This window comes from Rhinoraja longicauda, chromosome 28 (assembly GCF_053455715.1).
Source record: "Rhinoraja longicauda isolate Sanriku21f chromosome 28, sRhiLon1.1, whole genome shotgun sequence".
NCBI lineage: Eukaryota > Metazoa > Chordata > Chondrichthyes > Rajiformes > Arhynchobatidae > Rhinoraja > Rhinoraja longicauda.
In genome coordinates this window covers 1,563,454-1,578,765 of record NC_135980.1, presented here as the reverse complement: position 1 = coordinate 1,578,765, position 15,312 = coordinate 1,563,454, and the positions used below count along the sequence as shown (strand labels likewise).

The following is a 15,312-nucleotide window of genomic DNA, read 5'->3' as shown; positions in this document are numbered from 1 at the left end:
CCAATATTGACAAATAAAAGGTACAAAATGCTTATGCGGAGCAGAATTTGGGAGTTGTATCCAAAAGAGTTTCCTAAAACACTGGATAATCCAATTCAAGGAGGAAACCATGCTGGACCTTGTGTTGGGATACGAGCCTGTCTAGGTGTTGCTTCAGTAGAAGAGTAATTTGGGGATGATGATCACTCCATAAGTTCCATTAGGAGGGCAAGGTAAGGGCACTTTGGACGTGCAAAGAGGTAGTACATTTTATCATAAAGAAACAGGACGTATATGTAAGGTTTAAGAAGATAAAATCAGACAGGGCATTTGAAGAATATAAAGCAAGCAAGAAAGAGCTCAAGTGGACAATTAGAAGGGTCAAAAGGGGTCGTGAAATGGGTTTGGTGAGTCAGATTTTTTTTTACATCACAACATTAAAAACAAGAAGGGAATTAGGGAGAAGGTAGGAGCACTCTGAGGAGGGAGAGGTACTAAACAAGTACTTTGCATCTGTATTCACTAAGGACAGTGAGACCAGTGTGGAAAATATGTTGTGATATGCAAAGTTCCCAAAATGCGCTCCCACTGAAACGCCAATCACCTAAGCAGACTCGTTTCCCAATGCAACGTCCAGTCATGTCTCCCATTTTAATGATTCAATGATATTTTATCGTCGCATGTACAGTGAAATGCTTTCCTTTCGCATCCAATACACAAGGTATGCAAAGAGTCGCCATGTATCTGAAGCAGACAAACTCACAAAAGTAATCGTTAGAGACCCGATGGTCCCTCTTTGTTCCCTGCGGCCCAACCATCAACCATCTCGTCTTCAGCCTGACCACCTCTCCCCCTCATACAGTTCGCCAGCGAGCGAACCCTCTCCTCTCTGGTCCTTCAGCCTTCATCCTCCAGGGGAGTGCCTCCCGCAGCTGACCTTGAAGGTGCGAGGTTGCCCCCCCCCCACCAATCCTTTATTGAGTACAAGAGGTTTAGACAGGTTAGGTCAAAGTCCCAGTCAAACTTGAGAATTATGTTTTTTAAATCTCTCTAATGCTGCGTTCTTTGTTTTGTCTAACAGGATTTGATTGCAGATGTGGAAACCTTTTCTGTGGGCTTCACCGCTACTCAGACAAACACAGCTGTCCTTATGATTACAAGGCTGAAGCGGCAGAGAAGATCAGGAAAGAGAATCCAATTGTGGTGGCTGAGAAAATTCAGAAATTATGAACTGCAATATTGTAGCAAGACTTTCATGTGGAAAAATCCAACATGGTATCTTGAAGAGCCCAGCTTAATACAAAACCTGTTTGTGTGCAAACGGATAGGCATGAGATTGGCAGATGGTTTAGTCAATGGCTTCCTGCTGATGGAAATTTGCCCTGTGGTACAATGAAGAAACTATATTATCAAGTATGGAAAGTTAAAGCAGCCAAGGAACAAGGTGAACTGTACCACACATGCAGTCCCTTTTTCAGCAGCGGGCTTTTGACTGTGCCTTCTGTCTTATTAATCTACTGAGATCAAGTCTGCAGGGAACCAGGCCACTGTACCCATGTATGTGCCTGTCGGTACTTGTGCCCCTTTGCAGAACCCTGAGTAATGACCTCATTTGGCTTACTTCTTTAATGAGCTATGAACTTATTCTTTGTGTGTTGGATCTAGGTGATTATATACCTTTTTTCCCCTCAGGTAATTACCGATGTAGAGCAGGGATCTGGCGTTGTCTAGTACTCTTCAGACTGAAAGATGGACTTAGAAGTTGCCATGGTACACAAGAGAAGAGAAGATACTGAAATCAATCTAATAAACTGATTAAAATTAATTTTCAGAGTTAAATGAAAAAGACAACAGTCATACACTATCCTGTGTATCATGGCTGCTTTCTGAGCTAAAAAGGTTAATTCATGCAGGTAAGTATAGATATTATGACGCAATTTCTAAAGTATTTTTTTATGGGTCTTTAGGACAAACAGGAGGTTAGCCAAAAGAGTCTTTACCCAGACAAATTAGAGGGACAGTATCTCATTTCAGTACGTTTGCTGTGTCGGATTTACAGTGATGGATTATACCAAAAGATCACAATCTATTTTTAATGTCCACCATATATATGGAAATCGCCACAGCATGGCTTTAAAAGGAAACAAAAATAATCTACGTCTGGCAAATGACTTGGGTTTTCTTTGCAGTATTATTGCCTTTATTGAATTTTTGAATGAAAAATATTGGGTTTGTGGCATCCAGATTAGTTTTGAACCAAAATAGTGATTGTGTCTGAAATGGATGTGAGACTGGTCTGGGCGTGGTCCGGTTCACTGCACACTTCAAGCTGAGCTACATGCAAATAAATTGCAGTGTTGCAGTCTTTGACCATTTTTTTTCTTTCCTTTTTAATAGCTAATTTCAGCTTTGATGGTTACTCACTTTGTAACAATGTACAGTTTAAACTTGTAAATTGGAAAGGGATGTGGGTGGAAGATATTGATGACTGAATGCTTTGGGTGCTAGTTGTGTGCTTTTTTTCCTTCCATATAATTTTCTTCCTGTAATGAAAGTATGATATAAAATGATAATATATTGTAGTTTGCTTGAATTGTGTGTTTCCGGTCATGTTAGTTTAGTTTTGGATTTCTGAAGTTTCAACCAGACGCTGTGCACATGCTCCAACTGTAGCCTTTCACTGTATATGACACCTAACCAAGCGACCGATCTCTCGGCATTGTATCTGCTGTTAAACGTTTTTCTTTCTTGGCCCACACACAAATTATGGGGGAAATAAATTGAAATGCTGACCCAATCAGCACAATGTTTTGATGACCATATCTAATGAAAAGCCTGTTGAGAATACGAGGGGGTCAAGTTTATGGTGTGCACTTAAAAAGAAAAGTACCTTCTCCTGAAGAGACCATAATCAATGCAATCCAACATATTAGGAACAAATACATGGAAAATGGGGGAGAGAAACAATGAGCAGAGAAGCATTGTTATGTACACAGATCATTCATTCTATGTGCAAATTAGGACTTGATGATTTGGTAGAATGTACTTCCATTTTAAGCTTTGCACGCTGTGTTTTCTAACAATTTCTGGGAGTAATTTTCCCTCAAGTTTTTGTGCTTTGGTCAATTCTCTCCTTCGCAAATCCTGAGACTAATGTGAATTTTAATGGAATCAAATGCATAATTTCTATTTTGTTGGCCTTTGTGCTGGATTTTCATTGCATATCAGAGGAATGCAAATCCAAATGTTATATTCGAATAGACACCAGCAATCTTAGTAGGTGAAACACTTAATTTTGAAAACATACCGCTCCTATGCAATTGAAATATGTACTCCAATCAAAATGACATTTTAAACTGCCAAAATGCAACAAATTAAAAAGTTGGTTAATGTTAAATGTGCATTACATCTGATCAATATTGCCCCTTCACCCCGACATGCCCCAACCGTTACCAACAGAATTTCTAGTGTTGTGGATTTTTTTCCCATCTTTTTTTTTTTAAAAGGAAAACACCACTGTTGTCGTCAGCTAAGAGTTATTTTGCAGTTTTACTTGTGTTGAAAATTAAGTACAAGTTATATTGTACCTCAACTTGTGGGAAATTTGCATATCCAGCAAGTTTGTAAAAGAATTATGAAGATGGAATATCTCAATGTTCATTTTGGTGTGGCAGCAGAATATCACACCAGTCCTACTCTACAGAGAATTGAAGTTTGCAGATCAGCCACCATGTTTAACTATTATCCAAACCTTATTCTTTCAAATCAATGAATTTGCTTTGATGAATGAAGTGACTTGGTTTTCTTTGGAAGCAGTCTTTAATTTTGCTGCTTTTAAACTTGTATAAACAGGTTTCCGTTGTACTGTGTAATGTCATAAATTATCTCCGTAAAATGTGTTGTTTCATTATGCACTAACTGTGGATGGAAGTAATTGAATGCACTTGTCAGGTTATTGATAAATTTTGATTTCAAAATTACTTTTTTTACTTAAAATATTTTTAATTGGACCTGCCATTTAACATCTTTAGACTGTTAAAGTGTTGCTAGTCCACAAACCCATATTAAACCCAGACAAAGTGAATTTTGGGTCTTCAAAGTAATTGTGTAGTTAACAATACTCAACACTCTGAGTAAGGTGCCATTCAAGAATAAAACTTCCATTTACAGTCTACCGTTAATGCTGTTTTTGCTTGAAGAATTACCCAGTAATTAAACATTTCAATAATACAGTGCAAGATTTTATTTAACAGGATTTCAGTTTGACTCCACAAATTTTGAAATGCCCTTCCCGTACATAGCACTTTACCACATCCTAAAAACAACTCAAAGTGCTTGGTTATTTTGAGCCAATTGTCCTCCACTGACCAGTTGGATCTACAATTATGTCTTTCCTTGCAAAGGCTGGCAGATGGTTATGTGGAATTCTGACACGGGAAGAGCTTCCTAGTTGTCATTGGAAAGTGCTGCGGAGAATTTTAACATCCACCAGAACTGGAGACTGCCCGATGGGATCTCCATGTCGTCACTTTAAAGAATAGCAATTCCAGTACCATAGCCTGAGATACGAGACTGCAGATGCTGGAGGCCAGAGCAACTGACAAGTCGCTGGAGGAACTCGGCAGGTCGTGCAGCATCTGTGGAGACAAATGGACTATCAATGTTTCGGGTTGAGACTCTTCATCTGGGCAGAATGAATTTTGTACTGTATCTCGACAGATGAAGGATCCCAACCCAAAACATTGACTGCCCCTTTCTTCCACAGATGCTGCCTTACTTGCTGAGTTTCCCAGGAGTTTGTTTTGCTCCAGTATTGCATTGTTCCATGGAATGTGTTCAAGGTCTGGAGTGAGTGACTGAACACATTGAACGCTTAGAATTGTTCTTGTTTCACAAATGTTGGCCATCTTTAGTAATGTCCTTGCTTGGGTGGAATAGGATTCCTAAGTTTGTTGCACATTAAGACTAAAACTGAGATACAGTCAGAGCTCTGCAAACTAGGTAACATGAATTGGCAAAACTGTTCAATGAAAGTACACTTTAGCTTTTAAAAGATAAATAAACACTAGCAATATTGGTATGTCCAGTTTCAAGTTAAGTTTTATGCACTTCAAATGTTATGTGTACTAGCATTTGTTATGCTTTTGATGTCCATTTATCTTGTGGCATTTCTTTGCAAACTTTTTCACAAAGATCTGCCCTGTTTTTGCAGCATGTTTTTTGTGGTTGATCGGATAAATACAGATACAGTATGTTATTAGCTTTTTTTAAAGAGACGTGACAAATTCATTTATACCTGTCCTTTCACAGTTAATGATGGTGTTCATAATTTAACATCACATGCATTAGAAAGTATGTTGTGCCTTCAAAGTGGATGCTACTGTGCTGTGTCCATCCATCAAGCCTCCAGCTTGCTCCCTCCCCTTGGCCATTCACTGTGTGGAGGCAGGGAATAGTTTTTGGTGACTTGACACAATTTTACCTGCCTCTTGAAAATGTAATGGGAATAGCCTGTGCTGCAAGTACATTGGAAATGTCTCCTATATCCTCACGGATAATAATAATACACCGACAAAGGGAGCTTGTTTTTTGTGGTTATTAAATTTCCCAGGCGAGCAATTATATCCCAGAGAAATTTTGATCTCAATGGAAACTTTTTTTGTAAGTGCAACAACTTTTATCTTCATTTTGCTTAATGCTGATTTGGATTTGCATTTGGATGATGTAGCATGCGCCTATGTATTTAGGACCACTGGACAATATTGCATTGCTGAAATTCTTTTGGAGTTGTATGAAAATGGCAACGTATGCAATGGTATTTGAAAGGAAAGTCCAATTGATCATTTTAATATCTAATGTGGCACAAATATTTTTGACCGAAGAAAGGCTCCTAATTTTGACATTTGAACAAAATATTGTTGCCCGGTAAATCCCCCTCTGGCAGATTCTATTGGCATAGTGAGACGTTACCCTTTCAATACTGCTGATTCCTGCACTGTAACAAATACATTATCTAAACTGAAATATTTGATGATCTGATTGTCGATTTTAATATTGACAGTTTGAAAGGTGCCGTTTTCCCAAGTGTGTCGTTTCCAACAGGCATGGTTCACTTTGTGTGTTGATACCACATGGTTGAACTTCTCTTTTCTTAAAAAGGAACATTGTTTTAGGTATCTTTTATTGTGGGGTCTAAGTTGGTTCGACTTGAGAATATAAATTTTACCATTTATTAATTACCACATGTTCTGCATAGCTACCAGGAAATTTTGGAAAATGTAAGAATTCATGAAACAATTTCATAGTTATTCTTGCTTTTTCTGTGATACTTCATTTTTGTCTGCTAACTTTGCCCAGTAGTGTGCAATCCTTAACTCCATGCACACCCTGAGATGTGACAGAATTACCCATTTTTAACCTTCCTACCAGCGTGGATCTTTCAACTGTTTAACATTTGTGCTTGAGAAGATCGAATCCAAAAGCATCTTCACTGTAAACTGACAAGCCTGGTTTCTGAGTGGAATTTATTTTTGGCTGCTGTATAGGAGGCAAGAATACATAGCTAAGGACAAATTAACATTCAAGAAAATTCTCTGTCCCTGTGGAACCTCAAAGACTGAACTTCATGGTGCCTTTTGAGATGGAGTTTTTAAAATACATTGGGCTTCTTAGTATTCTGAGTTGATTGCTAGTGAAGTTAGACTTGTAGGGTTTTGATTCATGTGTTACTTGGACAGCACTGAACTTGACTGTGGCTGCTTTTTACTATTGATCTTTCTCGTTTTCCTTCATCTCGATAATAAATCATGGCAGGATTTGTCTCTGAAATTGAAGTCTAGTTTGCTTCTTTAAGAAATTGCCTGACTCATAATCGCGCCATATCTTTTTGTTAAAACCCATGAGATTGTGGAAGGCAAACTGTTTCATGCACCTTCCTTGATAAGGTATAGAAAGTGAGGCTGAGATTTTTGTTTAAATAGAAAAACTGATGTGGGCTAATTCTGCCGCAGTTGAAATCCAAGCAATTGTTGGAAGAGGGTAGATGTATTTTGTGATGAATTGTATTCTTGAAGAGGGGCAAGTGCTGAAAACTGAAAAGCTTCCATAACCATCAATACAATAGAAATGAATCATTTAATTTTCATGGAAGTGTGGTATTGCCTCTGCCTAGCAATGGCACTATTTTTAACATTGTTTTCTAATTCAAAACTAAACAACGTAGATAGTTTAATGGTCATTTACTGAGTTATTTCGTAAGTGATCCTCTACTCCATATTATTTTCAATGTGTTTTAGTTTGCCCAGCAAAATGCAGGCTTCTGGTTTTACTTGGTGCATGCACTTCATTTACTTTGGTTATATTTTACAGTAAATTGACTGTTTATTGTACATTGTCACTAAAAACCCAAGAGTTTTGAATTTGTACAGAGCACACTATTATATTCAAGTTAATACTTGATTTAGCTTGTGTTTGGGAAATGTTGTAATGTGTAAATAAACTGTTGTACAGATACGAGTATTATGGTAAGCCGGTTTCTTGCCTAAAGCCTGTTTACGCTGTCTGGTTCACACTTGCGGACCAATCTGTTGAAACACTAAAATGGGTTGTGGCATCATGTGAATTTAAGGATCATACGTCCTATGCAATTATAATATTCTTCCCAAAATAACTAGTTTTTGCACTGGGGGCAACGGGATATTCCATTGTCCCCATTTTGTTCTAATTAGGTGGCTAAAACAAATGAACTTTAGATGATATAACTGAACCAAAGATTACTGTTGGTCAGGAGCCTTTGCTATTAGTGACGCGTGTACTGTTTACTGACTATAAATGGAAACGAATGGACTGACTAAATAGAAATGAGTACAACAAACATTAACTTACCCACCCACTTTTATGGGAGAGCTATTAATATGTTGAAAGTTTCATTGGTTATAAGTATAAACTGAGTTATTTGTGTATTGCGTTATAGTACTTGAATACCAAGTTTAGAACTATAATTGTTATTCAAAAGCAGGATTCAAAAGCAGACTAATTTGCCAGCATTTCTACTAGTAAGCATTCAGTTTCCAATAAGAGAAGGCTGATGGCAAATGTCAGAATAAATTCACATAAGGAGAAGCAATATTGTTCAAATTTAAGTGTAAACAAACTATTAGAGGTAACTTAAGAATAATTTTTCACCTTGATCCAATTCAAAATGTATATTTTTATCTGTACAAAACCCCGAGTTATCCCGCTGAAAAATTCTACCTGCAACATGGACACCACCCAATTTCTGTTAAACATCTGATTGTAATGGGCCTAACTTGCCCACACCTGTCCTATCCATGTACCTTTCTAAATGTTTCTTAAACATCGTGATAGTACCTGCCTCAACTACCTCCTCTGGCAGCTTGTTCCATACACCTACCACCCTTTGCGTGAAAATGTTACTCCTTGGATTCCTATTACATCTTTCCCCTTTCCCCACCCACCCCTATGGAGCATAGATTGCTAAAGTAGCTTCAAGGTATCGTTGGCTAAAAACCACATGGTTTTGGTTTCCTCGTGTTTTACTGATCTAAAAATTGTACAGTGCTATAAACACTCTAATTTGAAGTTCGAAGATGGGTCTTAACCCGAAAGGTCACCCATTCCTTCTCTCCAGAGATGATGCCTGTCCTGCTGAGTTACTCCAGCATTTTGTGTCTATCTTTGGTTTGAACCAGCATCTGCAGTTCCTTCCTACAGAAATAGTTCATTTGTGTCGTGGGATGGGGAAGGAGGGTGAGTGCTTGGTAAAGCTGCCATTGTTAGAAAGCTTCCTGAGCATTATCAAAATTAGCTGCCAGGCCATTTAATTGGATATGGGAAGGGTGAGAAAAAATCTTCAGGTTCAAAGGCAAGGTTGCTGTGGGAATTTCAAACTTTAGCCTAGAATGATTGACTACATAGCGGGCAACAGAATAATAAAGGAAATCTCCAATTGACCGGACCTGGGAAATGTCAGTGGCTATACAAAGGAGCAAGATTGTAAAAGCAAATGAAAATCATGTTCATGATTCAATTTGTTTTTGCTGGATTAGCCCATTGTTATTGACAAGGACAAGGCAGATGAGCAAACAGAATTGTGGTCTGAAGAGGGGAATGTCACCCGTCCTTTTCCTCTAGAGATGCGGCCTGACCCACTGAGTTACTCCAGCACTTTGTGTCTTTCTTCAGTATAACTCTACATCTGCAGTTCCTTACTACAGATTTTAATGCAAATATTTATATGGGCAACAAGACTTGTGGATGTGAGAGATAGGAATGATCCCAGGAGAGTGGTGAATTAACCCGGTCTATAGACAAGTACATGTGACGGGGAGCAGCCAAGGCCAGACCAGTCTGACAATGTTGGATCAAAGTTCATGATCTATAACCATCTAAGTTCTTGAAATGGCCTGTACGACCCGAATCATATCTCAGCAAAGGAACACCACCGACCACCTCTTGCACTGCCCTGGACTTGCTTCCAAATTGTATTTTGCACTCGTGTCATCATCATCATCATATATATACAGCCGGAAACAGGCCTTTTCGGCCCTCCAAGTCCGTGCCGCCCAGCGATCCCCGTACATTAACACTATCCTACACCCACTAGGGACAATTTTTACATTTACCCAGCCAATTAACCTACATACCTGTACGTCTTTGGAGTGTGGGAGGAAACCGAAGATCTCGGAGAAAACCCACGCAGGTCACGGGGAGAACGTACAAACTCCTTACAGTGCAGCACCCGTAGTCAGGATCGAACCTGAGTCTCCGGCGCTGCATTCGCTGTAAAGCAGCAACTCTACCGCTGCGCTACTGTGCTTTCCAGTCTCTTTATTTTCATGTCTTGCAGAATCTGTAGAATTTGTTTCTGTGTTTTGAATCTCTGTGCCTGTGATGCTGTTGCAAGCAAGATGTTCGTGGTGCAAGTCTGTTTTGGGACAGATGATTAACAAGGGAAATAGTTGAGTGTGAGAATGAACACTCTTTGTTGACAGTGGCTGTATCAGTTTGTTCAGATTTGGTGTGGCGAGAGCTCTAAATGAAGTCCTTGTACTCGAATGTTGCAGGAAGGATTTTTCTTGCATGTCCATGTTCATCATTGTACCTGTGCCTATGACAATAAACTCAAAGTGAAGAGATTACAATTGAAACTGAGCTGCAAATCAAAGAGAGACTGAGATGTGGTGCAGCTTCAGGTATATTCAGGACAGGAATAGAATTGACCGGAGTTTGTGGTGGATGCAAGTGCTGGTACCCAGTGGTATGAATATTGAATTCACTTAACTTCAAGTAACCCCAGCATTCCCTAACCCTCCATCCCTCCCCCACCCAAGTCACTCCAGCTTCTTGTTCTCACCTAACAAACAGCTAACAATGGCCTGTTTCCCTTATCATTGTTACTTTTTTGAGTATCTTTTATTCAATTTTTCTATATCTCTCCACATCACCGTCTATATCTCCTTTTTCCCTTTCCCCCGACTCTCAATCTGACCCGAAACGTCACCCATTTCTTCTCCAGAGATGCTGCCTGACCCACTGAGTTGCTCCAGCACTTTGTGTTGATTGTGGTGAATGCAGTCTTTGGTCCAGATCTGGCATATGATTGCAAATCTGTGGTCTAGACTGGGTGTGCACTTGCCCAACGTTGATCTCCATGAGAACCTTTTGGATGAAATTGGTTGACCCAACCATGAAGTCCTGCAACATACAAAAGAGTTCCAACAATCAATCAACTAGATCCCAGCCTTGTGACGTGAATAAGCTAATGAGAAAATGCTTTTCATCAGGTAGTATTTCATGGAAATTATACTTTTTACCTGTTAAGTGAAGGTTTAGATGGTAACAATAACTCTCATTGTAAGAGTTTTTAGGAAATATTTGCCCAGAGGTTTGTGGCAAGCACTGTGGTGCAGCGGTAGAGTTGCTGCCTTACAATGCCAGAGAGCCGTGTTCAATCCTGACCACGGCGGCTGCCTGTACAGAGTTTGTATGTTCTCTTTGTCACCTGCGTGGGTTTTCTCCGGGTGCTCCAGTTTACTCCCACACTCCAAAGACATACAGGTTTGTAGGTTAATTGGCTTCTGTAAATTGTAAATTGTCCCTAGTGTGTGTAGGATAGTGTAAGTGATTGGTGGTCAGTGTGGACTCCTGTTTCAACACTGTCCAAAGTAAAGTAACAATGTAAATTAGTTGAATTTAGAGATAGAGCAACTTCAGGAAACAGGCTCTCCAGCCCCCCGACTCAGCGCCAACCAGCGATCGATCCCCGCACATTAACTCATGTTTTAGTTCCTAGCTCAGATTAAGGTGATCACTGCTCACTGGAACCACTGTTTTTACACCTAATGCCTGGTGTTCTGCAAATGTAGATCTCCATTTCGTTAACTATAATTGTAAAGAAAGGAACTCTGCAAATTCCAGTTAGAAGAGCACAAACCACCTTGCAATAGGTCCTTTCAAACTGTATATCATTTTGGCCAGTCGTAAAAAAAACTCTTCCTACAACACTTGAGTGCCCAGATATCATTTGAAGCTTTCATGACACCAAATCTGAATGATCTAACACAGCCACTGCTGTCACAAAGTTAATCTGCACACTAGAATCAGTCCCTTGTTCTCATCTCTGTCCAAACCATACTTGCCCCACTCTAGCCTCCTGCCCTTGACCTCATAACTAGTATTCCATGACTCAATCCTTTACTCATTTTTCCTCAACTTTTAAGCTCTCCCTTAAACCCCATTCATTCAGTCACACTCCTGAGCTGATGTAATTCCAATTTTCTTCCAGGTAATGATGTGTAGTTCCCCACCTACGTAACTTTAAAGATGATAACAACTAGGTGCTATTAATAGAGGAGTAGCTTTCGCTAGAGAATGGTTGGAATGTTGAACATGTCACCAGGAATGAGTGGGTGTTGAGCTATGATGAGTGTTTGTTGGCACTGGGCCTGCACTCGCTGGAGTTCAGAAGATTGAGGGGGGACCTCATTGAAACATACAGAATAATGAAAGGCTTGGATAGAGTGGATGTGGAGAGGATGTTTCCACTACTGGGAGATTCTAGGACTAGAGGTCATGGCCTCAGAATTAAAGGACATTCTTTTAGGAAGGAGAAGAGACATTTCTTTAGTCAGAGGGCGATGAATCTGTGGAATTCTTTGTCACAGAAGGCTGTGGAGGCAGTCAATGGATATTTGTGTGGCAGAAATAGATAGATTTTTGATTGGTACAGGTGTCAGAGGTTATGGGGAGAAGGCAGGAGAATGTGGTTAGGAGGGAGAGATAAATCAGCTGTGATTGAATGGCAGAGTAGACTTGATGGGCCGAATGACCTAATTCTACTCTTATCACTTGTGACCAAAAAGATACTAGTTACTTTTTAAGGGCAAGTTGAATAAGTACAAAAGGGTGGAAGGACTAGTTTTGCAGGTAGAGTAAAATGAAATGGGGTGAAAAGATTTTTGTCGCATATAGGGAGGAGATTGAGAACCTCGTGATCAGGTGTCAAGACAACCTTTCTCTCAATGTCAACAAGACAAAGGTGATAGTGATCGGCTTCAGGAAACAAAGCAGTACATGTACAGTATACCTTGATGGTGCCAAAGTAGAGGTGGTTGAAAGCTTCAAGTTCCTAGGAATAAATACCACCAGCACCTTGTCCTGGACCACCCCAATCAAAGCAGTGGCCAAGAAAACACACCAACACCTTTTCCTTGGAAGGCTTTGGAAGTTTGGCATGCCTCCAGCAGCTTTCACCAGCTTCTACAGATGCACTGTGGAAAGCATTTTATCGAGATGCATCACAACATGGTTTGGAACAGCTCCATCCAAGACTGCAAGAAATTGCAGAGAATTGTGGAGGCAGCCCAGACCATCACACAAACCAGCCTCCATTACCTGCGTGCTTTGTAACTTTGTCAGTGCCACAGGTGGCTGCTATTTGTATACATTGGGTATGTAAGAAAATAATTTCACTGTGCCCAGTCACATGTGACAAAGTATTCCTTCCTATTCCATTGACTCCATTTACACTTCATGCTGCCTTGGCAAGGCCACCAGCATAATCCAGGACCAGTCACACCCTGGCCACTCCTCCCCTCCCATGAGGCAAGAGGTACAGAAGTTTAAAACGCACATCTTCAGTTTCAGGGACAGTTTCTTCCCAGCTGCTATCAGGCAACTGAACCATCCTATTAACAATTAGAGAGCGATCCTGAACTACTATCTACCTCATTGGAAAACCTCAGACTATCTTTAATTGGATTTTACTGGACTTTATCTTGCACTCAATGTTATTCTGAACACTGGATGGCTCGATTGTAACCATGTATAGTCTCTCAGTTGACTGGTTAGCACCGCGGTACAGGTGACAATAAACTAACTAAATGCAGGCTGACTAAAGCAATTTTCCCCTTCCAGTAAAGTTTTATCACTCAGTCAATGCAATTGCATTTGCATTTGCATTCTCATTTTGATCTTTTACCCTGAATGGTATAATCAATATCATGATGGCACATTGTAATTAGATCGTTAATTGCAGTTTTTTTGTTGCGAGGTAACATTTGATTCAGATGCAGGTTTTAACCTTTACCGAAGTTATTAGCTCAATGGGAAAGTGGGAGATCAGCTGTTTCTAGATCAAAGATTGACACAATGCTGGAGTAACTCAGCGGGCCAGGCAACATCTCTGGAGAGAAGGAATGGGTGACGTTTCGGGTTGAGACCCTTCAGATTAGAGTCAGGAGAAAATGTCAGGCCCTGTGCTGTCAAATGCTCATATTTTGTATGTTAATAGAACAAATTAACATGTAAATAGCTTTGTTCTGGATTTCTTAAAGGAAAAGCAATATGAAACATACATACACTTTTCCCGTGACTAGTCTGAAAAAGGGTCTCGACCAAAAACGTCGCCTATTTGTTTTCTCCAGAGATGCTGCCTGTCCTGCTGAGTTACTCCAGTATTTTGTGTACGTTTTAAACCAGCATCTGAAGTTCCTTCTGACACATATTTCTAGATCAATTTTGAATTGCTTTCTTGTGTTTGTGTTGAAAGGAAAGCTCCAGACTATATTGTTTTAAGGAAACACTTTATTCCAAAACCTTAAATCTGTTAACAACTGTTTAGCATCCAGAGATCCACTGGAGGTCCTGCAATTCTGTAAGGCAAGCACAATGCAGCTTCTACTCACACATCCTTTAATGAAGGTGAACAGCAACAGTTGCTGATAAAGTAATCACATGGTTTATTAAAAAAATTCATATTGCTTTTCCTTAAAATCCAGAACAAAGCTATTGCATGTTAAATTGTTCTATCAACATACAAAATAAATGACGAGCCTTTGACGGCACTGGGCCTGTACTCGCTGGAGTTTAGAAGGGTGGGAGGGGGACCTCATGGAAACGTACTGAACAGTGAAATGCCTGGATAAAGTAAATGTGGAGAGGATGATTCCACTAGTGGGAGAGTCTAGGACCAGAGGCCATAGCCTCCGAATAAAAGGACGTACCTTTAGAAAAGAGATGAGGAGGAATCTCTTTAGTCGGAAGGTGGTGAATCTGTGGAATTCATTGCCACAGATGGCTGTGGAGGCCAAGCTATTGGATATTTTTAAGGTGTAGATTAACAAGTTCTTGATTAGTAATGGTGTCAAGGGTTTTGGGGAGAAGGCAGGAAAATGCGGTTGAGAAGGAAAGATAGACCAGCCATGATCGAATGGCGGAGTAGACGTAATGGGCCAAATGGCCTAATTCTGCTCCTGTGCCTTTATAAACGTATGAAATGTAAAGTGACACAATTCTTTACAAACATGTAACATTGAATTTAGTTAAGGCTAATTACATTGCCACAGGAAAGTGACATAATGACGCTGAATAACTCATTGCACCGTCCGGCATGGATTTATTGGTATTTGATCTCCATGGTTTGGCCAAGGTTTAATTTAGTTTAGTGATAAAGAGCGGAAACGGGCCTTTCGGCCCACCGAGTCTGTGCCGGCCAGCGATCCATGCACACTAGCACTATCCCAAACACGAGGGACAATTTCTACAATTATATCAAGCCAATTAACCTACAAACCTGTACATCTGGAGTGTGGGAGGAAACCGAAGATCATGGAGAAAACCCACGCAGGTCACGGGGAGAACTGTACAGACAAGCACCCATAGTCAGGAACAAACCCGGCTATTTGATGCTGAAAGGCTGCAGCTCCACCGCTGCACCACTGTACAGATGTGGCAAGGTTGAGAATTCCAAATTACTGCACAATAAATTTAGCTTAAAATCTACTTGTCTTGAAATCCTGCCCATAAAATGTG

General features: G+C 40.1%; 1 protein-coding gene across 7 annotated transcripts in view; it reads left to right on the top strand.

The window, feature by feature from the left end:
- The window catches only part of LOC144607005 (AN1-type zinc finger protein 5-like), a 45,400-nt gene extending 43,615 nt beyond the window's left edge, over positions 1 to 1,785 (top strand). For 5 of the 7 annotated variants that reach the window (XM_078423535.1, XM_078423534.1, XM_078423533.1 and 2 more), the window contains exon 6: positions 1,061 to 1,785. In XM_078423535.1, the coding sequence (XP_078279661.1) occupies positions 1,061 to 1,209 (149 nt within the window). In that variant the 3' untranslated portion in view covers positions 1,210 to 1,785. The remainder of the gene's footprint in view (positions 1 to 1,060) is intronic. The other 2 variants (XR_013549044.1, XR_013549043.1) reach the window with 2 other exon arrangements.
- The last annotated feature ends 13,527 nt before the right edge of the window (positions 1,786 to 15,312 follow it).